This window comes from Schistocerca piceifrons, chromosome 1 (assembly GCF_021461385.2).
Source record: "Schistocerca piceifrons isolate TAMUIC-IGC-003096 chromosome 1, iqSchPice1.1, whole genome shotgun sequence".
Lineage (NCBI taxonomy): Eukaryota > Metazoa > Arthropoda > Insecta > Orthoptera > Acrididae > Schistocerca > Schistocerca piceifrons.
In genome coordinates, this window is record NC_060138.1 from 535,147,602 (window position 1) to 535,174,453 (window position 26,852).

At 44.7% G+C, this 26,852-nt stretch overlaps 1 protein-coding gene across 1 annotated transcript; it reads left to right on the plus strand.

Annotated features, from left to right (window-relative positions):
• Window positions 1-493: 493 nt before the first annotated feature.
• On the plus strand, window positions 494-24,895 carry LOC124799015 (neurofilament heavy polypeptide). The gene is made up of 2 exons (XM_047262555.1): window positions 494-593; window positions 22,551-24,895. Exon 2 carries the CDS (start codon window positions 22,552-22,554, stop codon window positions 23,926-23,928), a length of 1,377 nt encoding a protein of 458 aa, XP_047118511.1. The 5' UTR covers window positions 494-593; window position 22,551; the 3' UTR covers window positions 23,929-24,895.
• The last annotated feature ends 1,957 nt before the right edge of the window (window positions 24,896-26,852 follow it).

Below are 26,852 nucleotides of genomic sequence, written 5' to 3' on the forward strand. Positions count from 1 at the left end.
GAATCACCTGCGTATAAATGACAGTTCCGCCAATGCATTGCCCTTTCATACTTTGTGTACGAGTTACTACACCTATACCATCCCATGCTTATGTTGCCTCAGTGTGCAACACTTCCCTGCGTACCGCTCCCGTAGGGAACGCAGTAACACGACTGAACTAGCTACAGCGCCACAGAGGTATTTAAGTGAACCATTCCAGCGCGCCTGCAAAGGTAAGAAACCCCAGTATGAGCTGTGATGTCTAGGACGCTCTTCCGCGTTTTTCACAGTGGTCTGCAGAGTACGGATGCAGACCCGTAGCCAGGCAGGTCGCCAGTTTCCGGCGGGAGCCCGCGGCGGTTACGGCGACCCGAAACCGCGAGCCGTCGGCTGCGGCGCGGGGCGGCTGCCCGGCGTGGCGTGGAGAAGAAGCTGTCCGGCGTTGGTTGTTTTGGTCGTGGGCCGGGGCGGGAGGCGGGAGAGCGCCGCCCCCCACCAGGCGGCGCCGCCGCCCTTATAAAGTGAGTGCGCCGCGCTGACGCGCACACATCCGCCACGACCCGGGCCGCTAACCTCGCTCCTTCTACTGCCGACTACAGATAGACCACTGACAGGTACGCACGCCGCACTAGCCGCCGCTCCTCGCAACTACGGACGCGTTTCATGATGGAAGCTGTGAGCACCATGCGTGTCTCTCGCTGCAAAATGGTTATTTACTTTAAGGATTCTTCGAGAATTTGCAAATTCGATATATTCACCGAGCGACTGGGCAAGGCACCTGAAGCAAGGAACATGTCTGATCCGATACTGTAGGTCAACTCTGTGTCGCTTTTTCTCTAGCTTGCCCCTGTAGGCCACCGACAGTTAGGATCGCTAGCCACAAGTCTTCTCACGTGGTAAGCGAGACAATTACTGATACATATCTGAAGTTGTAAACACTTCTCATTACGAAAAAGTGACAGTACGTTAAGGATTCATCTTCAGAATACTCTTCAAGAGCCCGCGCCATGTAGCAAAAGCAACAACAAAAAATGAGTGTTAAAACATTATTAGTCATCTTTGCATAGTTATTCTATAACTTGTCATAGTTTTACCTATAACAGCACCATGTACTCTTCAGGAACACGTAAGGACATCAATAATGAGATCAAACATTTTAATCAGTAACAGGGAAGAAAACATGTTTCCGGGTGCCCAGACGAAATGACTGATTTCATTTTTTTGCGCACAAAAGAGGTGGCCCTCTTTTTCAGGTACTGCGAACGGCGATCTTAAACGCGTCCGCTCTCTGGACATTGTCCACAGCGCAAACAGACCGAAGCTCGCGGTACTTGAAGAATAAACGACTAGTTCGTTTGTCGAGACAGTGTACGTGCAAAAATTGAATCCTCAACTCAGGCCGGCCGCAGTGGCCGAGCGGTTCTAGGCGCTACACTCTGGAACCTCGCGACCGCTCCGGTCGCAGGTTCGAATCCTGCCGCGGGCATGGATGTGTGTGTTGTCCTTAGGTTAGTTAGGTTTAAGTAGTTCTAAGTTCTAGAGGGCTGACGACCTCAGAAGTTAAGTCCCATAGTGCTCAGAGCCATTTGAGCCTCAACTCAGATTGATACCAGAAAACACACGCTTACCAATAACGCCGAGATAACATCGGAACAACATCGGAACTCATATTCATAATTTTGTCGAACGAACGACTCATCATCCATAACCAGCTCCAGACCTTAGGTATCTTCAGGCATTCTGTTCCTTTTCTGTAGAAAGCGTGTTTTTCTAAAACGATAAGTACCGAATGTCTTCTAAGTCTTTTCGGGTTTGCTGCCGGATCCTAAAATCAACTTGACTCGATATTTCGGCGATCCAACTGTTCGCCATCTTCAGGGAATGCTGCTTCTGCTGATGATACCAGCATCAGCAGAAGCAGCATTCCCTGAAGATGGCGAACAGTTGGATCGCCGAAATATCGAGTCAAGTTGATTTTAGGATCCGGCAGCAAACCCTAAAAGACTTTGAAGACTTATTACGCCGGGAAAGCCTACGTAGTTACACCGAATGTCTTCTGTCTACGGTGTCAGTCATAGACGGAGACCTCATCCTCTATGGTTAAACATGTTTCCCTACATGAAGAACAATAACATCTACGAGAAATTTATGCCACCTTATGAAGTTGGTATTTCACCCGAAAAGGATTAAGATTAAATAAATCGCTCGTGCGACGAAATTGTTCCCGATTGAAGCATTTATTTCTTTCCATTGCAATTCAAATATTTCTCAGAGCTCTCCGGGCAACATGCATAAAGAGAAAGACATTAGTTCTACTTACAGTAAACGCAAAATTCTTCCAGTTGCTGGATGCTTTTGCAGTAAACTTCTCTACGCCATTACAGTCCTACTCCAATCAAAGTAATGTGTGGAACCAGCGAAGTACGTTTTGTTCTCGCATTCACAACGTAGCAAAATTTAAATTCTCTTCACATGACGAGAGATCTCTTCTGACAGTAACATTCTGATTTGTTTCCTTATAAAAATATTCATCTGCCTTTTTCAAACATGTTGTCACGACAGTATGTTCAGTATCGGTAGTATCCGCATTGTCTAGGGATATGAACAAGTTGGTTTCCATATCTCATGCGACATTCAATGTAGCTCAACAAGCTATTGCGAGCAACAATACTAGCTGCGTTCAAACACAAAATAAAACGTATAATATGACAGCAAACTGCGCATTTATGTTACACGTAAGTTTATTGCTTGTGCATTATTTTATTTGTGGTGATAGTTCGATTCCTAACTATAAGACATGAGGCAGTGTATGTTAGAAGTAAGACTTTTGTTTTTTGATCTCGTAGTTTCTAATTGACTATTATAGACTGCTGATGAAGATTCTGGATAGTCAAAGCAACAACGTCTTCCGCTCAGTGATTAGTGCCGTATGCAAGCTTTCAACGTCGTTCCCTTTCATGTACCAAGGTCTTTCCGCTAACAACGATTGACAAGCGTTACATTTTATTTGTTGAAATATGGTGGAAGAGTTCAATGCTAGGGTAAGAAAGAAGCATTTCATTCTAAGAGGAGGGTAAGCTGAATATTGTGCAGGAGAGTTCAATGCGTGGGTATGAGAGGAACATTTCTTCTTTAGTTAGTAAGTCCACAGATAGGGCCTATCTTATGAAGGTTTAGTCTTTATTCATTTTCACGTGTTTTCCGTATTTATGGATATCACAATATATTATTAGTACTGAAGCACGTATACATCATTAAGATATCCGTATGTTTCTGCTCGTAATATCGCCCTTCATATCACCTCATGAAAACTGCGACGCGAGTAGAGAACACAAAATGCTTCCGCGAGAGACTAGCGTTAACCAGTAATGACGCCACACTGAAACGCACACCGTGATAAACGAGCAGAACTGAACTCCGAGGCCAGAGTCCAGGCGTGGCTGCCCCGGCCCGCTACACAATGCTTTGTTATGTTCTACAAAGCCAGTCCGCCCACAAGCCCGTGGCCTTTCACTGATCGCTTCATGTACTGCGCATCTAACAGCACGAACCTGATGAAATGTCGCAGCAACCAACTCGTTTACAAAAGTCTGCTATTTCACACGATAAAAGTCACATAGACAATTTCTACAATATTTACGACGACAGGGATACCTCAATTTCTGGCCCTAGCATCCTATCGACGTCTCTCTTTACCTCCAGTGTAATAAAGATGCAGATATGCAGCTGCCCGATCTCTCGTCGTAGCCGCACAATGACGCGACTGTACCGTCGCAGGATTAGAAATGCGCATACATTAAGCAGTCCGTTGTTAGGTCGCTGTGTTACGTCACGCAACGCTGAGAAACGCAGCGGAGTTCGCCTTCTGGTAAAAGGCAGTGACCGACAGGCGCAACAGTGCCCATTTCCTGACAACCATCTCCGCGAAACAAGTGTCCTCGAAAGTTCTGTCCCACATTTGTACAAGAAATGTCTTAGCTTGATCACAAACTAAGGTATTCTGCAGCAGAACATATATGGCTGTTACTTATTGATAGTATAATACATACAGCTTCTCTTCCGATAGCTAAGGAAATCAACTGCCGTGAAAAAATAATCTGGAGATTTTTTGACTTTTGAGCAAAGTGCTGAATTTTTATAGAGGGTTGTCCGATCACAAAATGGGTAGTAGAACTATTTCAAAAATATTCGCTCCAGGGTAGCCAAAAGAATTACAAGAAGAAGAAAAAATGGTTAAATGCGTCATCTGAAAAAGTTTTCAATTATTGGTGAGACAATAAGCTGTTATAGAAGGAGAACACTAATAAACTTCCTTTTCGTTTATACGATTCACCTTCGAATCGACAGTAAGCTCATCAGAAGTAGATAGAAGGGTAACGTTAAATCTCCTGTTTACAGGGAGTTATTAAAGCCGGAGTTTTGGCTTTTGATGCACGAAATAGTGAATAGTTCGTGGGTTTGTCGAAGCAAAGACCCAGTATCTGCCTAAAGTGAACAACTAAACAAAGACAAGAATTTGAACCCCGTTGCCATCGATTATGAATTTAAAAATCGGTTTGTAATATCAGTATCGTTCGCAGTATAAGTACAATGTTTTATCGCTGGGCGACAGTAAACTGTAAGGCCCTTGTCTCAAGTAATATTACTGGGAAACACCACCCAATAGGGCCGGCCGCTGTGACCGAGCGGTTCTAAGCGCTTCAGTCCGGAACCGCGCTGCTGCTACGGTCGCAGGTTCGAATCCTGCATCGAGCATGGATGTGTGTGATGTCCTTAGGTTAGTTAGGTTTAAGTAGTTCTAAGTCTAGGGGACTGATGACCTCAGATGTTAAGTCCCATAGTGCTTAGAGCCATTTGAACTATTTGAACCACCCAATAATTTCTACAACGTGACTACTATGTATAAAAGTTCTTAACTAAACGGAGGAACGAGAGACGGAAGAACTGTGTTTGGTCCGAGTGTGTCATGCAATATATATTACATCAACGCAGAGTGACTACTAAAAATCGCGTGGGTAGCCCCGAATATAAATTTACAAACATGGTTCTTTATCTTTTTCGAGAGATCGACTTGCAAATCACATCAGATTCATCATCAGTTTTATTCTTTGCGTAGAATGCTAACTGGAATTTCAAATTCTCACCGGTATTGCAGATATGATGGGGTTCCGTGTCGACATCCAAAATACTTTTTTATATAAATATCCGGAAGTAAAATCAGTCAAGTCATTACTAATCAGTCCCGAAAGAAAATAAACAGTTCAGTGCTCATTTGGTTTAGAGAGAGAGAATTGAATGAAGAGAAACGTCTTTCATGATCAACCGAAGTTTGTGTCGCATTTCAAATTCATTATAGCCGATTTCGGGGAAAGCGCTCGTCCATACCAAGTAGTATGATAAAGCGACTGAACGTCGTTTAGCAAATAAGAGTCAACGAAATTCTGACTGGCTGAAGGAGCTTAGCAGACTTAAACAGCAAAGTCAGTAAAAGGACGCGCAAAATTATAAACTTTTTGTCAAAGAGAATGGAAGACATGGGCACAAGGAGTAGGGTTTAACGTGCCTCGGGGGAGTTTGCGTTCACATTCAACAGTTAACGACAAAAGCTTCCCCCCCTCCTTCAAATATTTTTAACAATGTATGAACTAATAATTTTTATTTTAATGATGCCTACGGCTGAACAGCAACCTCAAGTGGGATACTTGAGATTTGGAGTTCCGAGTGCCTTTGGAGCTACCACAAAGGTCAGAAGCGATCCAACCAAGTCCCGCGGCAACACGTGGGCACGGCCTCAGGTGCCTGGACGGAGACGCCTTGTGGGCGGCGATGCTAACGAGTTGTGAAAACAATACGAGCCAGGAAGAGCACGGACTCCGCGGGATCCTTGCACGACGGCGACAAACTCCGACCGTAACCGGTTGGCGCAGAGCCGCCTCTGCGAGTTCATGCCACACCAACAGTGACCCGAACGCAACTGATGAAGCGAGACGCCAATAGAATTTGTCCTCTTGTAGTGGCACAGCACACTCGCATTTTAGTTTGCGTCCCTGTCTCTTCAGACAGTGTCCAAAGCAGGCTCTGATCACTGGATGCAACCAAATCTGTTCCCCCTATAAACGACGTCTTAGTACGTTGAGATGAAATGTTATGAGAACGTCCAGATGCTGTGAACTTTATACATGATATTGAAAAAAAGTGCCTAATATTCTGAGAGGTGGTAGTCCTCATCGAAACAAGAAAAAAAAGAACAAATTCACTAAACATGGCCAGAAACGCATCCTTTCTGATATATGAACACCTGCTTACAGGAGCTCAACGTAACGTCCATTCAGGACACTAGTTCGTAGGAAGTGCTCAACTAGACTTCTATTCATGGCAATGCATCCACCTGCCCTTCCGCATAAGGAGCCACGCACTCTTAGAAGTTGACCCACTTGCTGTTGTTCGTTCACGCGTGCACTGAAACTGGCATCCTGTAGTCGATGACAGAGTAACATCAGTTTCTTCATGTGTCCACACAAGCAAAATTACAGGAGTTTGAGGTCTGGGGAGGAAGAAGCCTAAGTGTAGGGTCTCCCCAACTAATCCAGTGGTTCTGAAATGACAGTGTAAGATGTTCACGCACTTCGCTCCGAAAATGTGCTGCTGCACCATCTTGCGTGAACCGCATCTGTAATCTTTGCTGCCGTAGTACAATCTCCAGTAAGATAGAAATAAGTTAATGTCCTTGAAATGAGCCCTGTTTAATTACTGTCGTAGCATCTATGACCCTATTACTATATCGCCAAGAACGCCTGTCAATACACTGACTGACAAACTGTGTTATGCCCTTTTGCAATGGCATGGGCATTTTCATCAGCCTAAACATGCTGATTATTGAAAATTCATTAGAACGCCTCTTGTGAATCTCGCCTCGTCAGTGCATACAGTCTTAGAAGTAATTGTTGTTGTTGTGGTCTTCAGCCCTGAGACTGGTTTGATGCAGCTCTCCATGTTACTCTGTCTAGTTAGTGGATCTATATTACACTTTGGGACGAGCTGTTGACAGAATTGCAAACTGACCTGGTGGTCTTATGCCCGAGGTCTTAGGGCCTGGGTGCGCTGAAGATGGTGTGGATATAGCAACTGCTCATATAACACACTATACAGACAAAGAGGATGACATGTTTTCGTCTTCTGATAATCGCAGCGCGGGGTAGCTGTGAGTCTCAGGTGCCTTGTCACGGTCCATGCGGCTCCCCCCGTCGGAGGTTCGACTCCTCCCTCGGGTATGGGTGTGTGTGTGTGTGTTGTCCATAGCGTAAGTTAGTTTATGTTAGATTATACGTAGTGTGTAGGCTTAGGGACTAATGACCTCAGCAGTTTCGTCCCATAAGACCTTATCGCAAGTTTCCAAAATTCTGTTAATAGTCGCGCAACGCTTCCAGGATTTACGCCCACTAAATGAAGCACACGATCCTCCACATCTGGTGTGCTAACTGAGCGAAGCCTTCCGTCGTTTACCTTTTCGGCGTGTAGAGAGAATTTGGAAAAATCAACCGAACAGCTTATCCGATGACGCTCTGCGAAATGGATATTTTTCAGCGTAGAGGGCGTGAGCTCACATGTTAACTCCATTTGCCAAATCATAGGGAAAATCATACCACTTGTGGAGTAGTAAGGCTTTATTTGCTGACACGTGGAGGTTCAGGGCAAATAAAATATACTGAGCCGTCTGTACGAACGAACAGTACAATAAATGTAAGTGAAGTCTTTTGTGAAAGTAGGTAAGATATTACGGTACATACACTGAGTTGCGACTGAATTATTGTATAAGAAGACACACTATCACGATTGAAACTGTACCACAACACAACTTGAACGATACAACTGACTGCACGTTGTCTAGTACTCAAACTAAAGTGTACCTGCTGTATCGTGACACAGAAAGACATCAAAACACGTTGCGTTGTACAAGTGCCGGATATCAGTTTGTGGGATGGAGTGCCATGCCGGTCACACTTGGTCGGTCAATACAGGATGGATAAAGCTGTTAGTGGATGACGCTGGAGTTGTTGTCCGACGATGTCCCATGTGTGCTCGATTCGAGGCAGATATGGTTATCCAGTAGGCCAAGGCAAATGTCAGTACTCTGTAGAGCGTGTTGCGCTACAACAGCGGTATGTGAGCGAGCGTTATCGTGTTGGAAAACACCCCCTGGAATGCCGTTCGTCAATGGCAGCACAACAGGTTCAATCACCAGACTGACGTACGACTTTGCAGTCAGGGTACGTGGAATAAGCAGGAGAGTGCTTCTGCTGTCATACGAAATCGCACCCCGACCATAACACCAGGCGTAGGTCCATTGTGTCTAGCACGCAGACAGGCTGGCTGCACGCCCTCAACTGGCCGCCTCTTAACCAACACACGGCTATCGCTGGCACCGAGACGAAACCAGCTTTCATCAGAAAACACAACAAACCTCCATTTTGGCCTCCAATGAGCTTTCGTTTGACTCCACTAGAGTCGCAAATGACGGTGGATTGGGTTATTGGAATGCACGCTACAGGGCGCCAGGCTCGGAGCTGTCTTAGAAGGAACCGATTTGTAACAGTTCGTTGTGTGACCGTGGTACCAACTGCTGCTCAAATTTCTGCTGCAAGTGCAGTATGATGCGCCAGAGCCATACACGGAACACGGTGGTCTGTCGGTAGTGCCACGTGCCCGTAAGGAGCTCTTCTTCTTGCGACTGTACATTCTCGTAACCACCGTTGCAAGAAATCATGTACAGTGGCTAGATTCCTACAAAGTCTTTCTGCAGTATCACAGACATAACATCCAGTTTCTCACTACACGTCCAATCTCAACGGTAACTGATTCTCACCACCGTTACAGCGTGTATTTAAAGCAAAGCCGATTTACATTCTCATAGTGGTGCTACTACCGCCACTCTTATTTGACTGGCCCGAAATCTAAATAGACATCATCTTTAAGATGTAGAAACACGCCTTCGAAATTGCGTTTATGTCGCACAACTCCTTCTTGGTGTTAAGATTTTTTTGTCAGTGAAATACACGGTAGCTATCAAACATAGATGTATAACAAAACATTAATGCAAGATTATCTGGTGACATCTTGCTTTCTCGACAAGGCTAGTGATAAACGAGCTTGGTGGTTTGGGATATCACTGAAATAGATACCGACTCCATAACTGTATGCATGCAACGAGCCTGGCGGTGCAGTGGTTCAGACATTGGTCTCGTAAGTGGGGAGGAGCACCTAACCTACAGCAGGAAACAAGACATTTCCGGTTTTCTGCGGCTTTCCTCAGTATTTTTAGGTAAATGCCGGAACTTCTTAATAAAAGAATACATTGTCCGTTGTAGGCTGTACCGCACTTTATTAAAATCGTGCTATTAGCTAATTTCCACCATGAACCATTATCAAGCACATCTGCTATGTCATGTATTACATATCGTGATCATCACATTCTTCTGTACAACGTGGAGTATGTTACGATGGAATACGACTTCTGGTTTTATGTATGTCGCATAAACGACCGTGACGGCCACGATCTGTAATATATGAGATAGCAAATGTGCTTGATAATAGCTCACGGCCGAAATTAGCTAATAGCACGACTTTAATAAAGCACAATACGGCCTACAACGGACAATGTGTTCTTTGCTTAAACACTTAGAGGCTGTGGAACTTTTTCTCACACACACCTTGACCTATCCTTCTCCAACTGACTTAGACGCTCCGTCTCGTCTCTAATGGCCTCGACTTTTTGACAACAAAAGGATGGAACGCTAGCTTTTACTGCTTCATCGACGTCGGCACCATTAGAAACGGAGAATATAGAATATTTGGAGAAGAATGACGTTTGATGAAACTATCCTGGCGTTCCTGGAATGATATTAGCAAAACTAAAAAAAAAAAGAAGAGAGAAAAGTCATCCTGGCAAGGATTTTAACGTGTCCTCTGCAGAACATGAGACCAATGTTTTAATAACTGCCGGCCGGAGTGGCCGAGCGGTTCTAGGCGCTTCAGTCTGGAACCGCGCGACCGCTACGGTCGCAGGTTCGAATCCTGCCTCGGGCATGGACGTGTGTAATGTCCTTAGGTTAGTTACGTTTAAGTAGTTCTAAGTTATAGGGGACTGATGACGTCCGCTGTTAAGTCCCATAGTGCTCAGAGCCATTTTTAATCACTGCACCTATCTGCTCAGATGCCATCCACGGTTCTTTCTTTCTTCATGTTCATCGATCAGTTGCTGGAATTTTTAATCAGTTCCTCAAACTCAAGAAAGGGTATTTAGTTGACTATTGAGAAGTATCACAGACATTATGAACTGCAAAACTAAAAATACATATATGAATTTGGAGACCGTAAAAAGGCCTCGATTTTAAATAAAGAAGATTAAGGTTTAGCGTTCCGTCGACAGTGTGGTCATTAGAGAGGGACTGAACATAAGTTTGCACTGGAAAAGGATGGGGAAGGGTATACGCTCTGTTCTTTTCAAATGAGCTCCATTTGCATTAAGCGATTTAAGGGAGTCTGAGAAACAGGAATATGGATGGGGGTTTGAACCACTGGTCTCCTGAATGCGAGTCCAGTGGGCCACCACTGAGCCACATCGTTCGGTCTCTAATTAAGTATATGTAAATACTTAACTAGATATACATGTGAAATTAAACTTTATGTACTTGTCAATGTTTGCTGTTGTTGCCGTACGATAAATAAAAGGCTACAGGAAGAAATGCAGTCAATGAACTTTTTTTTAAGAGACCGAAAGTGATCCGTTGGCTCTCCACGAAAGTCCACTGACTGCTAATTCGGCTTATATGTGACACTCTTATTATTATGAGTTCTTAAGTCCGCTTAGAAGATGTGGACAAATGTTTCCAGAATTTTTCTTTATTTGTTCACAAGTGTTGCCATACGATAAATAAAAGGCTACAGGAAGAAATGCAGTCAATTAACTTTTTTTTAAGAGACCGAAAGTGCAGCAGATGGTCTTTCTCTGAACCAAATACAAATACATTCACTGTAGAACAGCGTACTCCAGGCAGCGATTTTCTCCTGACGACGATACTTTTACTCAAGTTTCCAAGCAAGTAATACGATGATGATGCAGAAAGTCTCCAATGAGCAGTGGGGAAAGTTGCTCCAATGTGAAGACCACTGCAGGTGGCTAATGCAAACAGAGCTACACGCAAGTACGCGTCTGAAGACTTTGGATGGTCGCACTAAATAGTGTCATAAGTTTGTAGTCTCAAGGAACTGGAGCTTTCCCATTGACGCGTTGTGTTACATGCAATGTCAACTCAGTTAATATAGATGAAGAGGGTACTGACCTACGCACAGTCTGTATAAGCTCCTTTCTAAAAGCACAATAATATTCACTTAGCAACAAGTCGTTAAGCAACTTCAGGCACTAATATCTAGGACGACACAGAAAAGAAAGGTTATGAATGGTGTTCGGCGAGCTACACAGATATGGCATGCAGCCAGAAAAGGAGGTAGAAAGCACTTGTAGAACAGTTAAAATAGTATGATGAGAGAAAGAAAGTTGCAATGAAATCCAGTGCCAGATCCACTTTCGAGTCACTAGAGATGGGCGACTAACTGGACTGGAATAGGCTGGCGGAAGACATCCGTCGTGACCCAGTTGAAAGAAACATTTCGGCACTCGCTGTTGCTTATGTTTTGGGTTACGATGCACGACAGTATGATTGTTAGTGACCAAAGAAAGTTATTATCAAGTGATAATACACTCGAAATTATTAAGCAACAATAAAAATCATAATTTTTCTTTCTAAAACACAACGCGCGCGAGAAGATGTGCAAGAAAGTGTAAAGATGTTCAAATTCAGACTTGATGAAAGGTTAGAAACAACTTAACGAACAGACAAGGTATCCTTCACTGTCGCTATGGAATGAATGCTGAAAGCGAAAAAATATTAAGTGTTTGACCCAAGTATTCGCCTCCACTGATTCGAGGAAACTGTAGAACACAAAATAAGCGTAAAGAAATGATCACCTTCTCTGTCTCAATTACATATACTTTAAATGATAACTACTTCTGATCATTCAATGATCATCTTCAGAGTTGAGTAGCTACCAATCGTGATCAATTGAAATCTTTTAAATAGAGCTTATACACTGTCCACTCATATCAATATGAGCATCTGTCACAACGAGAGACGTGTAGGAAGATAGTCGGTGAGGTTCTAGAAGGTACCGACAGGGAGTTGTGGAGCTGCGCCGAATCAGGTGCCGTGTCCAGCTGCGCTGGGCCTCTCCGCTGGGACTCCATAGCGCCAACAGCTCAGTCTTGGTGGTCTCACAGACTCTCGACTGGGTTTAAAGCCGAGGAGTTTTGCGGCCACGGGAGTACGATAAACCCATCCTGGTGCTCTTCTGGCCACGCACGTACACTGATAGCTGTGTGACACGTCGCACGGTCCTGCTGGTAGATGCCATGTGGTGCACACAGTGATGGACATGGACCCCAAGTACAGATGTATGCTTTTGTTGATCCACTGTACCTTCCACGAAATCACCCAGGGAATGCCACTAAAACATTCCCCAGACTATAACTCTCTCTCTTCGTTGCAAGGTGATTGCTCTTGGACGTTTCACGCCATACGCACCAATGGTCATCTGTCCGACAGAACACGAAACGTGATTCACCTGAAAAGGCCACCTGTCGCCACCCAATGGACGCCCGTTGCGCAATGGCGTGCAGATTCTAGCCATCGTTGCCGATGAACAGCAGTCAGCATGGGTGCATGAAAACTAGGCGCATGATGCGAAGGCCGGTACGCGGCAACGTTCGCTGAACGGTCGTTGAGGACACACTGTGGTTAGCCTCTTTGTTCATATGGTGGTCAGTTGCTCAATAGTTGCACGTCTATTTGGCAGTACATCTCCGCAGCCGTCGATCATTCCTGTCATCCATGGCCCGCACCACAACTGCCTCGGCGCCAGTTCTGAATATCGTTACTTTGTCATGCACGACTTTAACGATCAGATAAATCGCCCAGTTTCCACATAGCGACGGCGATTGTACTGTTTACCGCTTCGTCCTCTCACCAGTTTAGTATTGGAGGGCAGCGTGGAGGGTAAAAATCGTAGAGGGAGACCAAGAGATGAATACACTAAGCAGTTTCAGAAGGATGTAGGTTGCGGTAGGTACTGGGAGATGAAGAAGCTTGCACAGGATAGAGTAGCATGGAGAGCTGCATCAAACCAGTCTCAGGACTGAAGACCACAACAACAACATGGTAACAGCCGGTTCCTCTGACAGTCTACGACAAATCTGACGAGGAGACATTCAAAAATGGTTCAAAATGGCTCTGAGCACTATGGGACTTAACATCTGTGGTCATCAGTCCCCTAGGACTTAGAACTACTTAAACCTAACTAACCTAAGGACATCACACACATCCATGCCCGAGGCAGGATTCGAACCTGCGACCGTAGTAGTCCCGCGGTTCCGGACTGAGCGCCTAGAACCGCTAGACCACCGCGGCCGGCGAGGAGACATTCCCTGAACACTTTATTCTCTGCGCCAGATACCATACACAGAGATAGGCAAGTCGCAACTTTTTTCAGCTAAAGAGTCACAACTGTTTCGTTTAACCTCAGTAACAGGCCTGCTCTGTAATCAAAATGACATTAAATGCGTTTCTAGGAGACCGGTGGCCTTTCTGGAAAAGAGAGTTGTGCAGAAGTGTCGCGTAAAATCTCATTTTAATCTCGCAATGACAAATGTTGACCTCATTCAAAACAGGTCAGTCAACATGATGCAGCATAGCTGCCTCACTCGCTTGGAGGGCTGCGTGGGAGTTTCGAAACCCAGCGCAGCGACATCCGCGTCCTCATCTGCAAATGTCAAGTCAGTGAAAGGTCGCTTAATTGCTGCGGAGGAAGACGCGCCAGCAGCCTCGGTGCGTGTATGTTACCGTTCGCTCGCCAGATGGAAGCGGACAAACATGGGAACCTACCCCGAGGACGCCGGCGGGAAAAATAACACTGGGGAAAGCGCCCTTGCGAGGTAGATCGAGACACCGATAGGCTTCAGCCTTCAGCTGCACTAGTGGGACACAGTAAAGTAATGTCGCTTACATGATACTTCCAACACTGTGAGGTAAGTGTAAACAAGGACAAACAGCTATGTAATAAGGAAATATCTCCCACCATAAGGGGGTTTTGTCTTGCTGTTTTTCAAAAGAAGGGAAAGAGAGGTTAGGGTTTAACGTCCCCTTCGATGGCGAGGTTATTAGAGATGAAGTCCAACCTTGGGAAGGAAAACAATAGGGAACGAAATGGGCCGCGTCATTTTCCAGGCAACTTTCCCGACATATGCCTTTACCAATTTAAGGAAATCACATAAAACCTAAACCTGGATAGGTGGATTTGTTTTAAAAATTAGTCTTTTCGAATGTGAGTCCAGTGTCTTGACCACTGCGCTACCTCGCTCACTTTGTGCTTCAAATACATGACATAAGAGAGCCTCAACAAAACGATTGATGGACATCGTTACATGAAATATCCTGCACATAATTTGTGTACAGTTATAATAAAATACAGTTTGTGGCTTTACTTATAAATTCTTCAGTGTCAATTAAAAGGCTAATATACCCTTTGCCTTTACAACAAGAAATAAAATTATTTCTCTTTCAGTAGGTTAACATACTTATTACAACACAATAAAAATTAGTTTCGAAATTGAGGTGAAAAAAAAGTACGTTGTATTAAGCAGTTGTGCTTTATGGCGCGTGTTACTGCTGGATGTAAACGAAATTGTGCTGTCATGAAAGACGAAAATGGTTATACCCCCTAACGGCATCAGACGTTCAGTAAAAATCCTTGTCGACCACTGAGAGCTGCCAGTGTACTTCATGTCTCACCAAACGACATGGCATGGATCCCGACGCACAGCATTCAGGGAGAAGTGAAACGGGGCGTAAGTCCGCTCACCCAACGCAACGATTTTTGTTAATTACTTCACGATAGCGTAAGCATGTTTCTTCATCAAAGCCAAGTGTGTCCATTTCCTTCCCCATCCCTGTCAAAATAGTTTTCAGTTTCTAATGATCTTTATGACGACGGCATATTAGAGTTGAATACGGCTCACTCACTTTCTTCTGACTCTTCGTCACAGCAAACTGACCTTATACCTGATGGTGGTATGATTAACAACTGCAGCATTAGAGGTAACGTGTTACGCTTCAGGTCAGACAACGCTGCGGCATATTGATTAAATTTCAAAAATAACGAATATAACGCCGTGTAGAAACCGAAAGAAATGAGTAAGAAATCACCCGAATGAGAGTTCAGGCCGCTGGTAGTCAGAACTAGATAAACGAATCCTCGGTACGGTGTCTACCGCACACAGTTTGCACTGTCTTAAAGTATGTTTAAAGGTAAAAGTTGTTTTCTTTTCCTTCACATTATGAATACCAGAAAATTTGGTACTGAAGACTAAGAAGTGCCAAAAGCAACTGGCATAGCTTGCCCACATACCGTAAGTGAGCAACTGACTTAAAGAACCCTTAGAAACGTTGATAAACCGTTTACAATGTGATTAAACAGAAGGTGGATTCTAATCTTGTCACTTGGCACGCTTGATTTAGTCGTACCTTTCGGTCACACACATCTTAACATTACTGAATAAAATATATAGCAGAGGTACCGGTATATATAGCTAGACTTATATTTTCTACTGGAGCCACATAATACCATAGAACCCCTCATAAAATATGCCTGTCGGCAGTAAACGATAACTCGTGAGAGGAACAAAGAAATTTATCCCGCGAAATGGGCTGTTTCTTTGATAGACTTAACTTTCGCCTTATAGCAAAACAAAGCAAGATATGGCATGTGTTCTACCAGATCATCGCTTGGAAACAGATTCTAAACAGTCCTAAACGGAGTACTCGAACATAAGGAACTGATCGTTAAAAATGGATAATATGGTAGCTATGCTTCAAAGTGACGAATGTCTGCCTCAAAGAATTAATTGCACCAGTCACTTATGGAACTTAACTCTGGGTCCAAATCAGTGGGTGTCGCTGTAAATAAAAGGAGTGTAACTGCAGCGCGACCAGCACTCTCCACACTGTATTCTGGAAGCTGTGTATTTTACAGGCATATTAACAAGTGCTTATTGACGAATCTTCTACCACACGATCCAACACTAGCTCCTCAAATTCTGCTGAGCAAATAATTCTGTGGCGATATCTTGGCGAACTCTTTGCAGCCTGAGTCACGCAATTTGTCGTAAGTCTCAATTCACGGCGATAAATTTCTCCAAATTAGGATGTTTTTCTCATCTTGCGGTACTTTTGCCTGCACATTCTTTCACCTCTTCGAGCGCTGCATCTTTGTGCCCAATTAAATGCGTATCTGTAAAGCCCTGTTACGAGTTGTGCCCCATCTTCTGGAACTATACAGATAATGGAGTACAGTTTTTCTATCTAGCGGCACCGACGTCGATACGGCGATGAAATAAACATGTGCCTCACACGCATTACTCACTCAATATTTCACCAGGCAGAAATTTATATTTCCAACCATTGGCTCCTTATTTCGAAGTACTCAATTTATGATAACGATTTTGACCTTCAGAGTCAAACACTATGTATTACTTTTCCTTCACTCTAATGAACTACAGCACATATCAAGTCAACTTCCACTACTGAAAATGGTACGGGTTAACCAACCACATAACATCTCTTTCTAGTTGTAGACAATACTGAAGCACCGTCGCCATCACAGTTCGGCTGTAATCGGATGCTGACTATCGGCTGTGTGGTCTCATGGATTCCGTAATTCACTGCTCACTTAGAGAGACCGATTCCTCCTACTGATAATCGGCTATGATTTATCATCCCCGTTGCTATTAGACATCTATTCGATAGGGAGCTCACGAAAGGCGGACTACGACTGTAGCAATTAACAAGGATGGGCTTTAGCTAAGTTCTGACGCACCTCCAGAAATTCTTCAGTTACTTGAAACTGCACTACGGCGTTCGGCATTTCAGACTTTCTATCGAGTATGGTTTGAAGTGGATGAATCCTGCTACCTTGGGAGCAAAATAACGAATGCCGGACGAAGCAAGGACGACACAAGGAGCAGAGTGGCGTAGGGAAAAAGAGAATCCCACCACAGTAAGTCTATTAGTAATCAAACGTTTTTTTTTTAATTTGAGGACGAAATTCCTGTGGATGTACATCCAGAGCACAGCATTGTACGGAAGTGAACGAAAGACTGTGCGGAAAACCGTAAAATAAGTGAATCGAAGATTTTGCGATTTAGTGTCGCAGAAGCTGCTGAAAATTAAGTGGACGAATACATAATTGGTGGGTTAGCCACAGAATCGGTAGGGAAGGGTATATTTATTGAATTGGGTTTATTGTTTGTATTTTGTATTTGCCGTGATTTAGAAAGCAATAAAAGAGAATTAACAAATTTTTAACAGCTAAAAATCCCCAAATTCCAGAACTATGGAAGAAACAAGAAAAGTGTATATGAAAACAATAAATAGAAGCGGGAGCACGATGATATGAGACGCGTTAAGACATCAGAGAATGACTTCAACTGTGCTAGAAAAAGTAACTGAGTAGAATATTTATGGGACGGAACAGATATCGGAATATATCAGACAAGTAAATGAAGAATCCAGGATAGAATAATGACAGTATTGTGGAAAGGCTGGTTGCTACTCAGCGTGTAGGCACAACAAAAAGACTGTCAAACAGTTAAGCTATATAATTGCGTAGGCTTCCGCGGCCAGAGTCAGTCGACATAAAAGTTTTCTGGGTTTGGTACCGCGCCAGAAGAAGGCCGCTGCAATCGTGGACGAAACGTTGCTTTTTCTCCAGCAGCAGCAGTTTTTACATTATGAAGCGGTACCAAACCCAGAAAACTTTTATGTCAATTAAGCTATAGACCAAAAATGCCCTCGTTGGAATTAGACAACATACACACACTCAGAACGCAACTCACAGACACTACCGCAGCCTCTGGCTGGCGAGGCCAGAATGGCCGGAATGGCCTCAGCAGCCAGAGGCTGCGGTAGTGTCTGTGAGTTGCGTTCTGAGTGTGTGTGTGTGTGTGTGTGTGTGTGTGTGTGTGTTGTCTTATTCCGATGAGGGTTTTTTTTTTTTTTTTTTTTTGCCGAAAGCTTGCTTGTTTGACAGCCTTTCTGTTGTGTCTACCTGGGACTCAGCGTCTCCACTATATGATGAGTAGCAACTATTCTTTTTACAATATTGCCAAATAGATGAAAAATGGTTCAAATGGCTCTGAGCACTATGAGACTCAACCTCTGAGGTCATTAGTCTCCCAGAACTTAGAACTAGTTAAACCTAACTAACCTATCACAAACATCCATGCCCGAGGCAGGATTCGAACCTGCGACCGTAGCGGTCTTGCGGTTCCAGACTGCAGCGCCTTTAACCGCACGGCCACTTCGGCCGGCAAAATAGATGAAGAAGTTGTTTTAAGATGAAGAGATTGGCACAGGGGAGAAGAAAATGGCGGGACGCTTCAGACTAATCGGAAGACTGATCCCCTTCCCAAACTCGTTAAAAAGAAGAAGAAAAAAAAAACGTGTTCTGCGCCTAATAGCTTGGTCTCTTCCGTCGTTAGTCCACTGGAGCACCTGTGTGATGACCAAAATGCAAAGGCAGGAAACGTACCGAAGAAGGGTGAGACAGGGATCATTGTGTTTCGACTGGTGAGCCATACGACAGCAGCTCTTTGTGACACGAGCAGTCGACGCGGCCCTGACAATCTGGCGCTGTGCTGTGCTGTGCTGTGCTGTTTCCGCTGTCGCACACTCGCTTTCTACGGCCGTGGGCGCGGCGCCGCTCGGAGTGGCAAGCGCGAGCCGCGCCGCGTGGGCGAGCTCAGCTGGCCGCGGGCCCGGCGCGCCGTGCCGCCTCGCTTATTACCCTGTCCTCTTAAAGGGGCGCGCGCTTTGTTTCCTCCGTACATTTACATCGCAGTCTCGATCGTGCGAAGGCGGATTAACGGCGGCGAACGAGAGTTAGAGAAACGTCGGAGACATGGATGGGTCACAATGCCAATTAACGATACAACAGCTACATCGGCTGTACATTCCAACAACATAAATGTTGTAAAGTACTGTACCAGCAACGCTCTGTATATTTAATGACTAGTTATGCAAATACCGACTTCTTTTTACTGGATACGTACAGAATAATTGCTAAAAACATTCAGCAGCTTACATAGCATAAATATTTCTGTACGTAGTTAAGACACCCAGTGTCGAAAGATTTTGCTGTCACCTTCAAGTCTTCAAAATCTTTTTCTCACGCAACGTGTTCATTTTACGTTGGACTTGGCGTGAGGTCCAACGTAACATCAATACGTTTCGTAAGAAAAATGTTTTTTTAAGACTTGAAGATGACAGCGAAGTCTGCCGAAAGCGATTGTCTTAAATAAAAAAAACATTTATGCTATCGAGGCTGTTGAATGTTTTTAGCAAGTACACAGATCGTTCCATCGGTCTTCTCAAAACGAGAAAATTCAATTAAAAAAATAATTCCGGCTGTCCTTAAGTGTCATCTTGTGTAACATGGCACGCTTGACTCGACAAGTGACTGAGTTCCTTATGGTATCCTCCTGTTCTGGACAAACTGAAGTGGTACTCATAACCCTCAATTTTTGAGGGAGGTTTGATTTCTGATCGTGATACTACATAGTCTTGACATCGATTGTGCTTGAATTGAGTATAAAAATAAACAGTGTTACGCCTGTGCTGACACAATGACGTTAATACTAGAATAAATTAAACGGCTGAAAAAAGAACGATATGGACGTCGTATCTGTAATAGATCACGAGAGGGGTGGGGGGCGGGGTGGGACTTGTAGAAAACAGCCGTATACGACTCGCATCATCTGTCCACTCATCTGTAAGATAACAAAAAAGTGAATAAAATATCGATCCTTCATCAGGCTTGAGCACGTTTAAGTCATTAATATACCCTAAGACCATAAAAAACGGTACACCACGAAGATTTGTCTGAATGGGACGGAAATCGGAAAATGTGATGTACATGTACAGACAAACAAACAACCACGGCTTCAGAAAAACTGGATGATTTATTCAAGAGAAAGAGCCTCAGAAACTCAATGACGCGTTGGTACACCTCTGGTCCTTATGGAAGCAGTTATTCAATTAGCCATCGATTGCTCAATGTCCTCCTGTCGGATATCGTGCCAAATTCTGTCCAGTTGGCGCGTTAGATCGTTAAAATCCTTAGATGGTTAGAGGGCCCTGTCCATAATGATCCAAACGTTCTCGGTTGGGGAGAGATCCGGCGACCTATCTAACAGACGTAGGGTTTGGCAAGCACGAAGGCAAGCAATACGAGTCTCGCTCTGTGTGGGCGGGCATTATATTGCTGAAAAGCAAGAACAGGATGGCTTCCCATGAAGGAAAACAACGGGGCGTAGATACTGGCACCCTGTGTTCCTTGACTTCTGGAAGGCATCGACACAGTTCCACACCGTTACCTAATGAAAAAAGTACGCTCGTAAGGAATATCAGACTTAGCTTTGTGACTGGATTGAAGAATTAAAAGCATTAGAAAACAGTATATCATTCTTAACGGAGAGAAATCTTCAGGCGTAAAAGTACTTTCAGATGAACCCTAGTGGAATTTTACAGGGCTATTATTCTGCACAAAATATATAACTGACGTAGGAGATAATGTCAGAAACCCAAGAGGCTTATTGTGAGTGGTGTTATTGCGTGCAAGAAGATGTAACGATTGAAAGTTTTAGCGAAATGCAGAAAGATCACTTAAAGCAGGAATTGCCTGTCGATCATCAACTTACGCGTATGTGGTGTATTGGTCTTAAACAGGCGGGAGTACCCATCGTTCTCTGTTACACGATTTCCAAACAGTCGTTGAAAACAGTCACCCCCGTTAAATATCTCGGGATGAGAAAACAAAGCAATTCAAAATGAAACAGTCACATTAAACTGATCACATGAAATTCAGGAGCCAGACGAAATTAATTAGAAGAATTCTCTAAACTTGTAGTCCATCACATGAAGTACGTAGCTTAAAACAACCTCATTCGACTGACGCTTGAGTATTTCTGCTCAGTCAGTGACTTGTACCAGGTTGAACTGGATTGATACAGGAAATGGAAAAGATCCAAATAGAGGAAATGGAAAAGATCCAAAGAACAACAGCGCATTTCGTTACGGAAATCAATGTCCATTGTCGTCTTCTGCAGGTGCTGAGCTATGCCTCGTCGTTGTCGTTGATGCCACAGCCAGTGGAGGAAGCAAGTAGTTCTCCATTATTTGTTATGGCATGATAATCGTGCGACATACCTTTTTATATGTCGATTGCTCATTTACGATTTTGACGTCCCAAAGCTTCATCTTAACTGTCGGTGGATTGGCGGAGCCATTCTTCAACATCACACTACTGCACTGCTTACTTAAACACTTTTCTTTAATGTGCGTCACCGTACAAACGCTTCTCCACAGACGTTTCACTGTACACACTGGAAACGTTTGTACAGTAGAGGTACATCAGGAAAAAAGTGTTAAAATAAGCAGTGCAGTAGCGTAATGTTGAACAACAGCTCTGCCAGTACACAAACGTTGCAGGTGAGGCTTTGGAACGTCAAAATTGCAAGTGAGCAATCGATATATAGAAAGTGTAACAAACGATGCTCACGCCATAACAACTGATGTGTAATACTTTTTGCTTCATATACAGGCTGTGGTATCAACCACGACAACGAGTCACAGCTCCAAGCCAGCAGAAGACAACAATGGACATCGGTTTCAAGTCACCCATTGCCATCCCCCTCCCCCAAACACTCCAACAGTCACTCCAGAAGCAAGTTCTAGGTTAATCTAAACTAAGATATTTTATCTTCAAGTAACATTTGCATGTATAAAGGTCTGATGATGAGCGAAACAGCTCGAAATGTGTGCAGTACAATTAAATATAAAATAAATAAATGGGACTGGCAGCAGAAAAATACAAATAAACATTTAATCAACATATTGCTTCCTCCTACATACATGTCGCGAAAAGACTATGAAGGTAAGTTTACAGAGATTTGACCTCCTATGGATGATTCGTAACAGCTGTCCTCTCAAAATGATTCATATGGCTCTAAGCACTATGGGACTTAACGTCTGATGTCATCAGTCCCCTAGACTTAGAATTACTGAAACCTAACTAACACACATCCATGCCCAAGGCAGGATTCGAACCTGTAGCAGCTGCGTGGTTCCAGACTGAAGCGCCTAGAACCGCTCGGTCACAGCGGCCGACAGTTGTCCTTTTCGTGTAAAATTCGTGAATGGAACGCTGCAGGGAAGAGGAAAGGAGGAGTGGAGAAAGGTGATAAGCAATAAACAAAGTACAGTCCGCCACATGCCTTAGGATAGTTTGCAGAACGTAGATGTAGATGTAGCTGTAAAAGAAAAGGCGAATACGAAAGTGGCAGCAGCTCATGAAGTGCCTCTATTAGTAGAACGAGGGGAGGTATCAACGTGATTGTTTTGTTGCAGAATGAAGCTGCTGGTAGTATCGCTGGCAGTGCTGTGCGCGTGTGTGGCGTTCCCCGTGGACGAGGCGCCGCGGCCAGTCGTGCCGCTGGTCATCACCGACTACTCCTCCGTGGCTCCGGACGACACCAAGAAGGAGGCGTCAGCTGACGCGCCCGTGAAGACCGAGACGCCGGCAGCCGACCCCACTGGGGAGACTACGAAAGCTGTGGCAGCCGCTGAGGCTCCCGTCCCGGCCGCCCCTGCCGAGCCCGCAGCTGCAGCCGCCGCGCCCGTAGAGGCCGCTGCTGAGGCCGCCGCCAAGCCGGAGGTCAAGTCCGACAAGCCCGAAGCAGAGGCGACGGCAGCCGCGCCGGTGGAGAAGCCCGCCGCGGAGGCAGCCAAGCCGGAGGAGAGCAAGCCTGCCGAGGACCCCAAGCCCGCGCCAGCTGAGGACGCCGTCAAGGTCGCGGAACCCGAGAAGGAGGAATCGCCCAAGCCGGAGGGTGACAAGCCCGTTACCGTCGCAAAGACAGAAGAGGAGCCGGCCAAGGCGGCATCTGAGCCGGTCAAGGCTGCAGAGCTGCCAAAGCCAGAGGACGAGAAGAAGCTGGAGGATGCTGTTGTGGACAAGACCGAGGAGAAGGACACGCCGAAGCCCGAAGGGGAGGCTGCCAAAGCGGACGAACCTGCCAAGCCAGAAGAACCGGCCAAGCCGGAGCCAGCCGTCGCCGCCGCCGCGCCCGAGCCCGCCAAGGAGGAGAAGAAGCCAGAGGAGGTGAAGAAGGAGGAGGAGCCAGCGAAGCCGGAAGAAGCCAAGAAAGAAGAGATGGCCGTTAAGGACGCCCCCAAGGAAGAAGCCAAAAACGACGCTCCCGCTGTCGCTGCTGCCGCCGCGACGACCCGCCGAAGGCGCGAAACTATTGCCGCCGAGGAGAAGAAGGACAAGAAGCCTACGGACAACAAGAAGGACGACAAGAAGGGAAAGTCTGAGGAGGAAGAGAGCAAGGAAGAGAGCAAGGAAGAGAGCAAAGAAGTGGCGCCCGAAGCTCCCGTCAGTACCGAAGCCGCTGCCGACGCCAAGCCCGAAGTGGCCGCAGCAGAGCCGACAGCAGTGGAACCCGTCAAGGCGGAAGCGGAGGAAAAGAAGCCAGAGGAGACGCAGGGCGCGGTGAAGGCGCAGCCGGCGGAGGAGCCGGAGAAGAAGGCAGAGGAGAAGCCCGAGGAGGAGAAGAAGCCGGAGGAAAAGACTGAGGAGGTTAAGAAGGAGGAGGAGGAGAAGAAGCCCGAGGAGGAGAAGAAGGCGGAGGAGGAGCCGACGAACGAGGCGCCCGCCAAGGCAGAGGAGAAGCCGGCGAAGGAGGAGGAGCAGAAGCCTGCGGAGGCGGCGGCGAGCTCATAACGCGGCCCGCGGGCGCCCGCGCGAGCGCTCCTGCACTGTCGATCTGCCGGCAACGTAACTCCTTCCGCGGCAGCGTCAAGTCGGCAAACGTTCTCCTAGCTCTGTCTCGCAGACAGCCCCTTCAGCGACAGGAGTTACCTGGCATGTGGGATATGGGGACTCTCTCTTCGCCCTGAACTCTTCTACCCTCGACTCGTTTCACACGAATGGCAATATCCGAGTAGCTGTATCCCACTCGGAAAACAGTATCTACTTTGCATTAAATCCTAATCCAAGTACTTGCTAACAGGAGCTTCCTGTAATCAACTTGTCATCTACTTGCCCGTCACGATTGATTCTTTACAAGAAAATAACTGATTTCCCTTCAACAATACAAAACTACCCCTTAAGACATTCTGCATTAAATTAAAACCTTCGTGTGAAACTTGAGCTTAACGATTTCATGCCTTCTTGACAAACACCGTACACAAAAGAAACATAAATACTCACTTCAGTTATTTCTGGCGAGTCAAATCGATAGCATTTACGATAAATGCTAAATTATACTCGCCAGATTACACGCGATGTTGTCAAGAAAGTCGTGAAAAACATGAAAGTTACTGTGGCTATGAGCCATCAAGTACTGTAACAGTAGTAATACACCACATGACAGCATACCTGATCTGTTGGATTACTCCATTTCATCCTAGTTTAGAGAAAGTAAATTAATGATACAGTGACTGAGTGAAATTGTGGACAGTACCCGAGCGAACTGTCTATACAAGCAAATAGTTTACTAGTGTGTGTGTATGGATGTTATCGAATGCAACATATCGTACAGAAAGGCAATAAAATTTGCCTCATTTTTCATCGTATACTGTTACAAATACAATTAAACAGTTATGTTCTGCACTCCGTTATCAGTTGCATGTAATGTAGTGTGTCTGTATTTAAAAAAGCTTACAATAAAATCTATTTTATACAAAGATCTCATAGTTCGTTGCTTTGCATCATGTACATTAATCTGCAGACATAAAGATAAACTTTACTCTTGTCTTCACACACGCTTTTTTCATTCATCATGATTCTTTTAGTATACCAAAAACAGATGTATCTTTTTTTAAAGGTGAGAGGCAAAGGTCTTGCTTCGAAATACAGTTTTCCTTCTGACCAATATATTTTTGGTTAGTAACGGCGATAACGCTTGGTGACTAATAATTCTGTATTTCAGCAGTAGCAGGAGCACGAGAAGAGCTACAGCAACTTCATTAAAAATGATTAAGCCTACCATAGGTTCTCTTCTTATATCACGAATTTGATGTACGATAGTCTAAAAATACAATACGAATGCATCTTATTGTCACCAACAGGGATGAGAGGTAGATCACTTTACACATAAGGTCCATTCGAAAGAACAAAATTTCTATTTGCATTCGGTCTATGAGAATTTCTCATTGTAGCTAGTGAGTTCTATATGTCTAAGAATCAATTGGATTACCATCTTTAGTCGTAATATTGATAATGGAATATAAGTAGTATTATTATGTGTTTCAAATTTTGTAACAGGTTTAGTCTAGACATGTTATCAATTATGCAACTTATCATCATCATCTTCTTCTTCTCCCTTCTTCTTCCTGTGGATTATCTACGGCTGGCGCCACTTTTCCGCCCCAAGTCGCCATCTTCTTCTGTCTTGACTTTCCTCAAGTCCATATTCCTTGCTTCCATTCTCTCTTCAACATTATTTTCCAGCCGCGTCGTGGGTGGCCCATTTTCTTCAGCTTGGATAGTATCCATCGCACTATCCTATTTGATATTATGTCGTCATTCATCCTGTTCACATACTCAAACCCCATCAGCTGTTTTTGTTGGATGTCGCCACTTGCTAATGTCCCAGGCTTCTGCTGCGTAAAAAACTACATTCTGGACTATAGCCTTATACATTATCTTCTTCGTTGTCCTTATCTTTTTGTTCCACAGAACAGAGCTCACTGCCCTTGTTACAGTTCGTCATTTATTAATCCTACTAGTTTCTTCATCATTGCTTGTGTCCTGTTTATTAAATAATACCCCAAGATAGTCTGCCTTTTCTACACTTACAATTACTTCTCCATCTTTCACCAAATTATTCACTTTTTCCGTTCCAACAGCCAAGCACTCACACTTCTTCATGTTCACCTTCAGGCTAGCCTTATTGTATTCCTCTTTAAGCTTTTTATCATATAGCTCAGGTCATCCTCATTTTCTGCTAGTACAAACTGGTCGTCTGCAAAATACAGGCTAATTATTTTGCTGTCCTCTAGTATCACTCCCATAACCTGGCATTTTCTACGCCAAGCCAGCAGTATCGCTCCTAGATACAATTCTTCTGTTCAAATGGCTCCGATCACTATGCGACTTAACTTCTGAGGTCATCAGTCGCCTAGAACTTAGAACTAATTAAACCTAACTAACCTAAGGACATCACACACATCCATTCCCGAGGCAGCATTCGAACCTGTGAGCGTAGCGGTCGCTCGGTTCCACACTGTAGCGTCCCAGAACCGCACGGCCACTCCGGCCGGCCAATTCTTCTGTCCAACTGTGTTATTTTCATACAATTTCATAACAACCTTTAGCAATCTTTTATCCAACTCTCTCTCTCTCTCTCTTTCAAAATTTCCCAAAGATAGTTTGTGGGTACACTATCACATGCTTTCTCTAGGTTAATCAAAGTAATACGCGTCTGGAGATGCTTGCTGCATTACGCTAGTTATCGTGAATAATGATGATGAGAAGTATTTCACTTAATTACCTAAGGCCTGTTCAGAGGGCCATCAACTCTCTTTGAGCGCGATCTACGCTAATTTCTCATTTTTGTAGTTTACTCCTTTTCAGCAATGAAATGCAACATGCAATACACATTACACATCAAGCCGAAGTTATACAGAAGATTCTGCTCAAGT

Coding starts and splice junctions, on each gene's coding strand:
- LOC124799015 (XM_047262555.1), top strand. CDS start 22,552: ATGAAGCTGCTGGTAGTATCGCTGGCAGTGCTGTGCGCGTGTGTGGCG.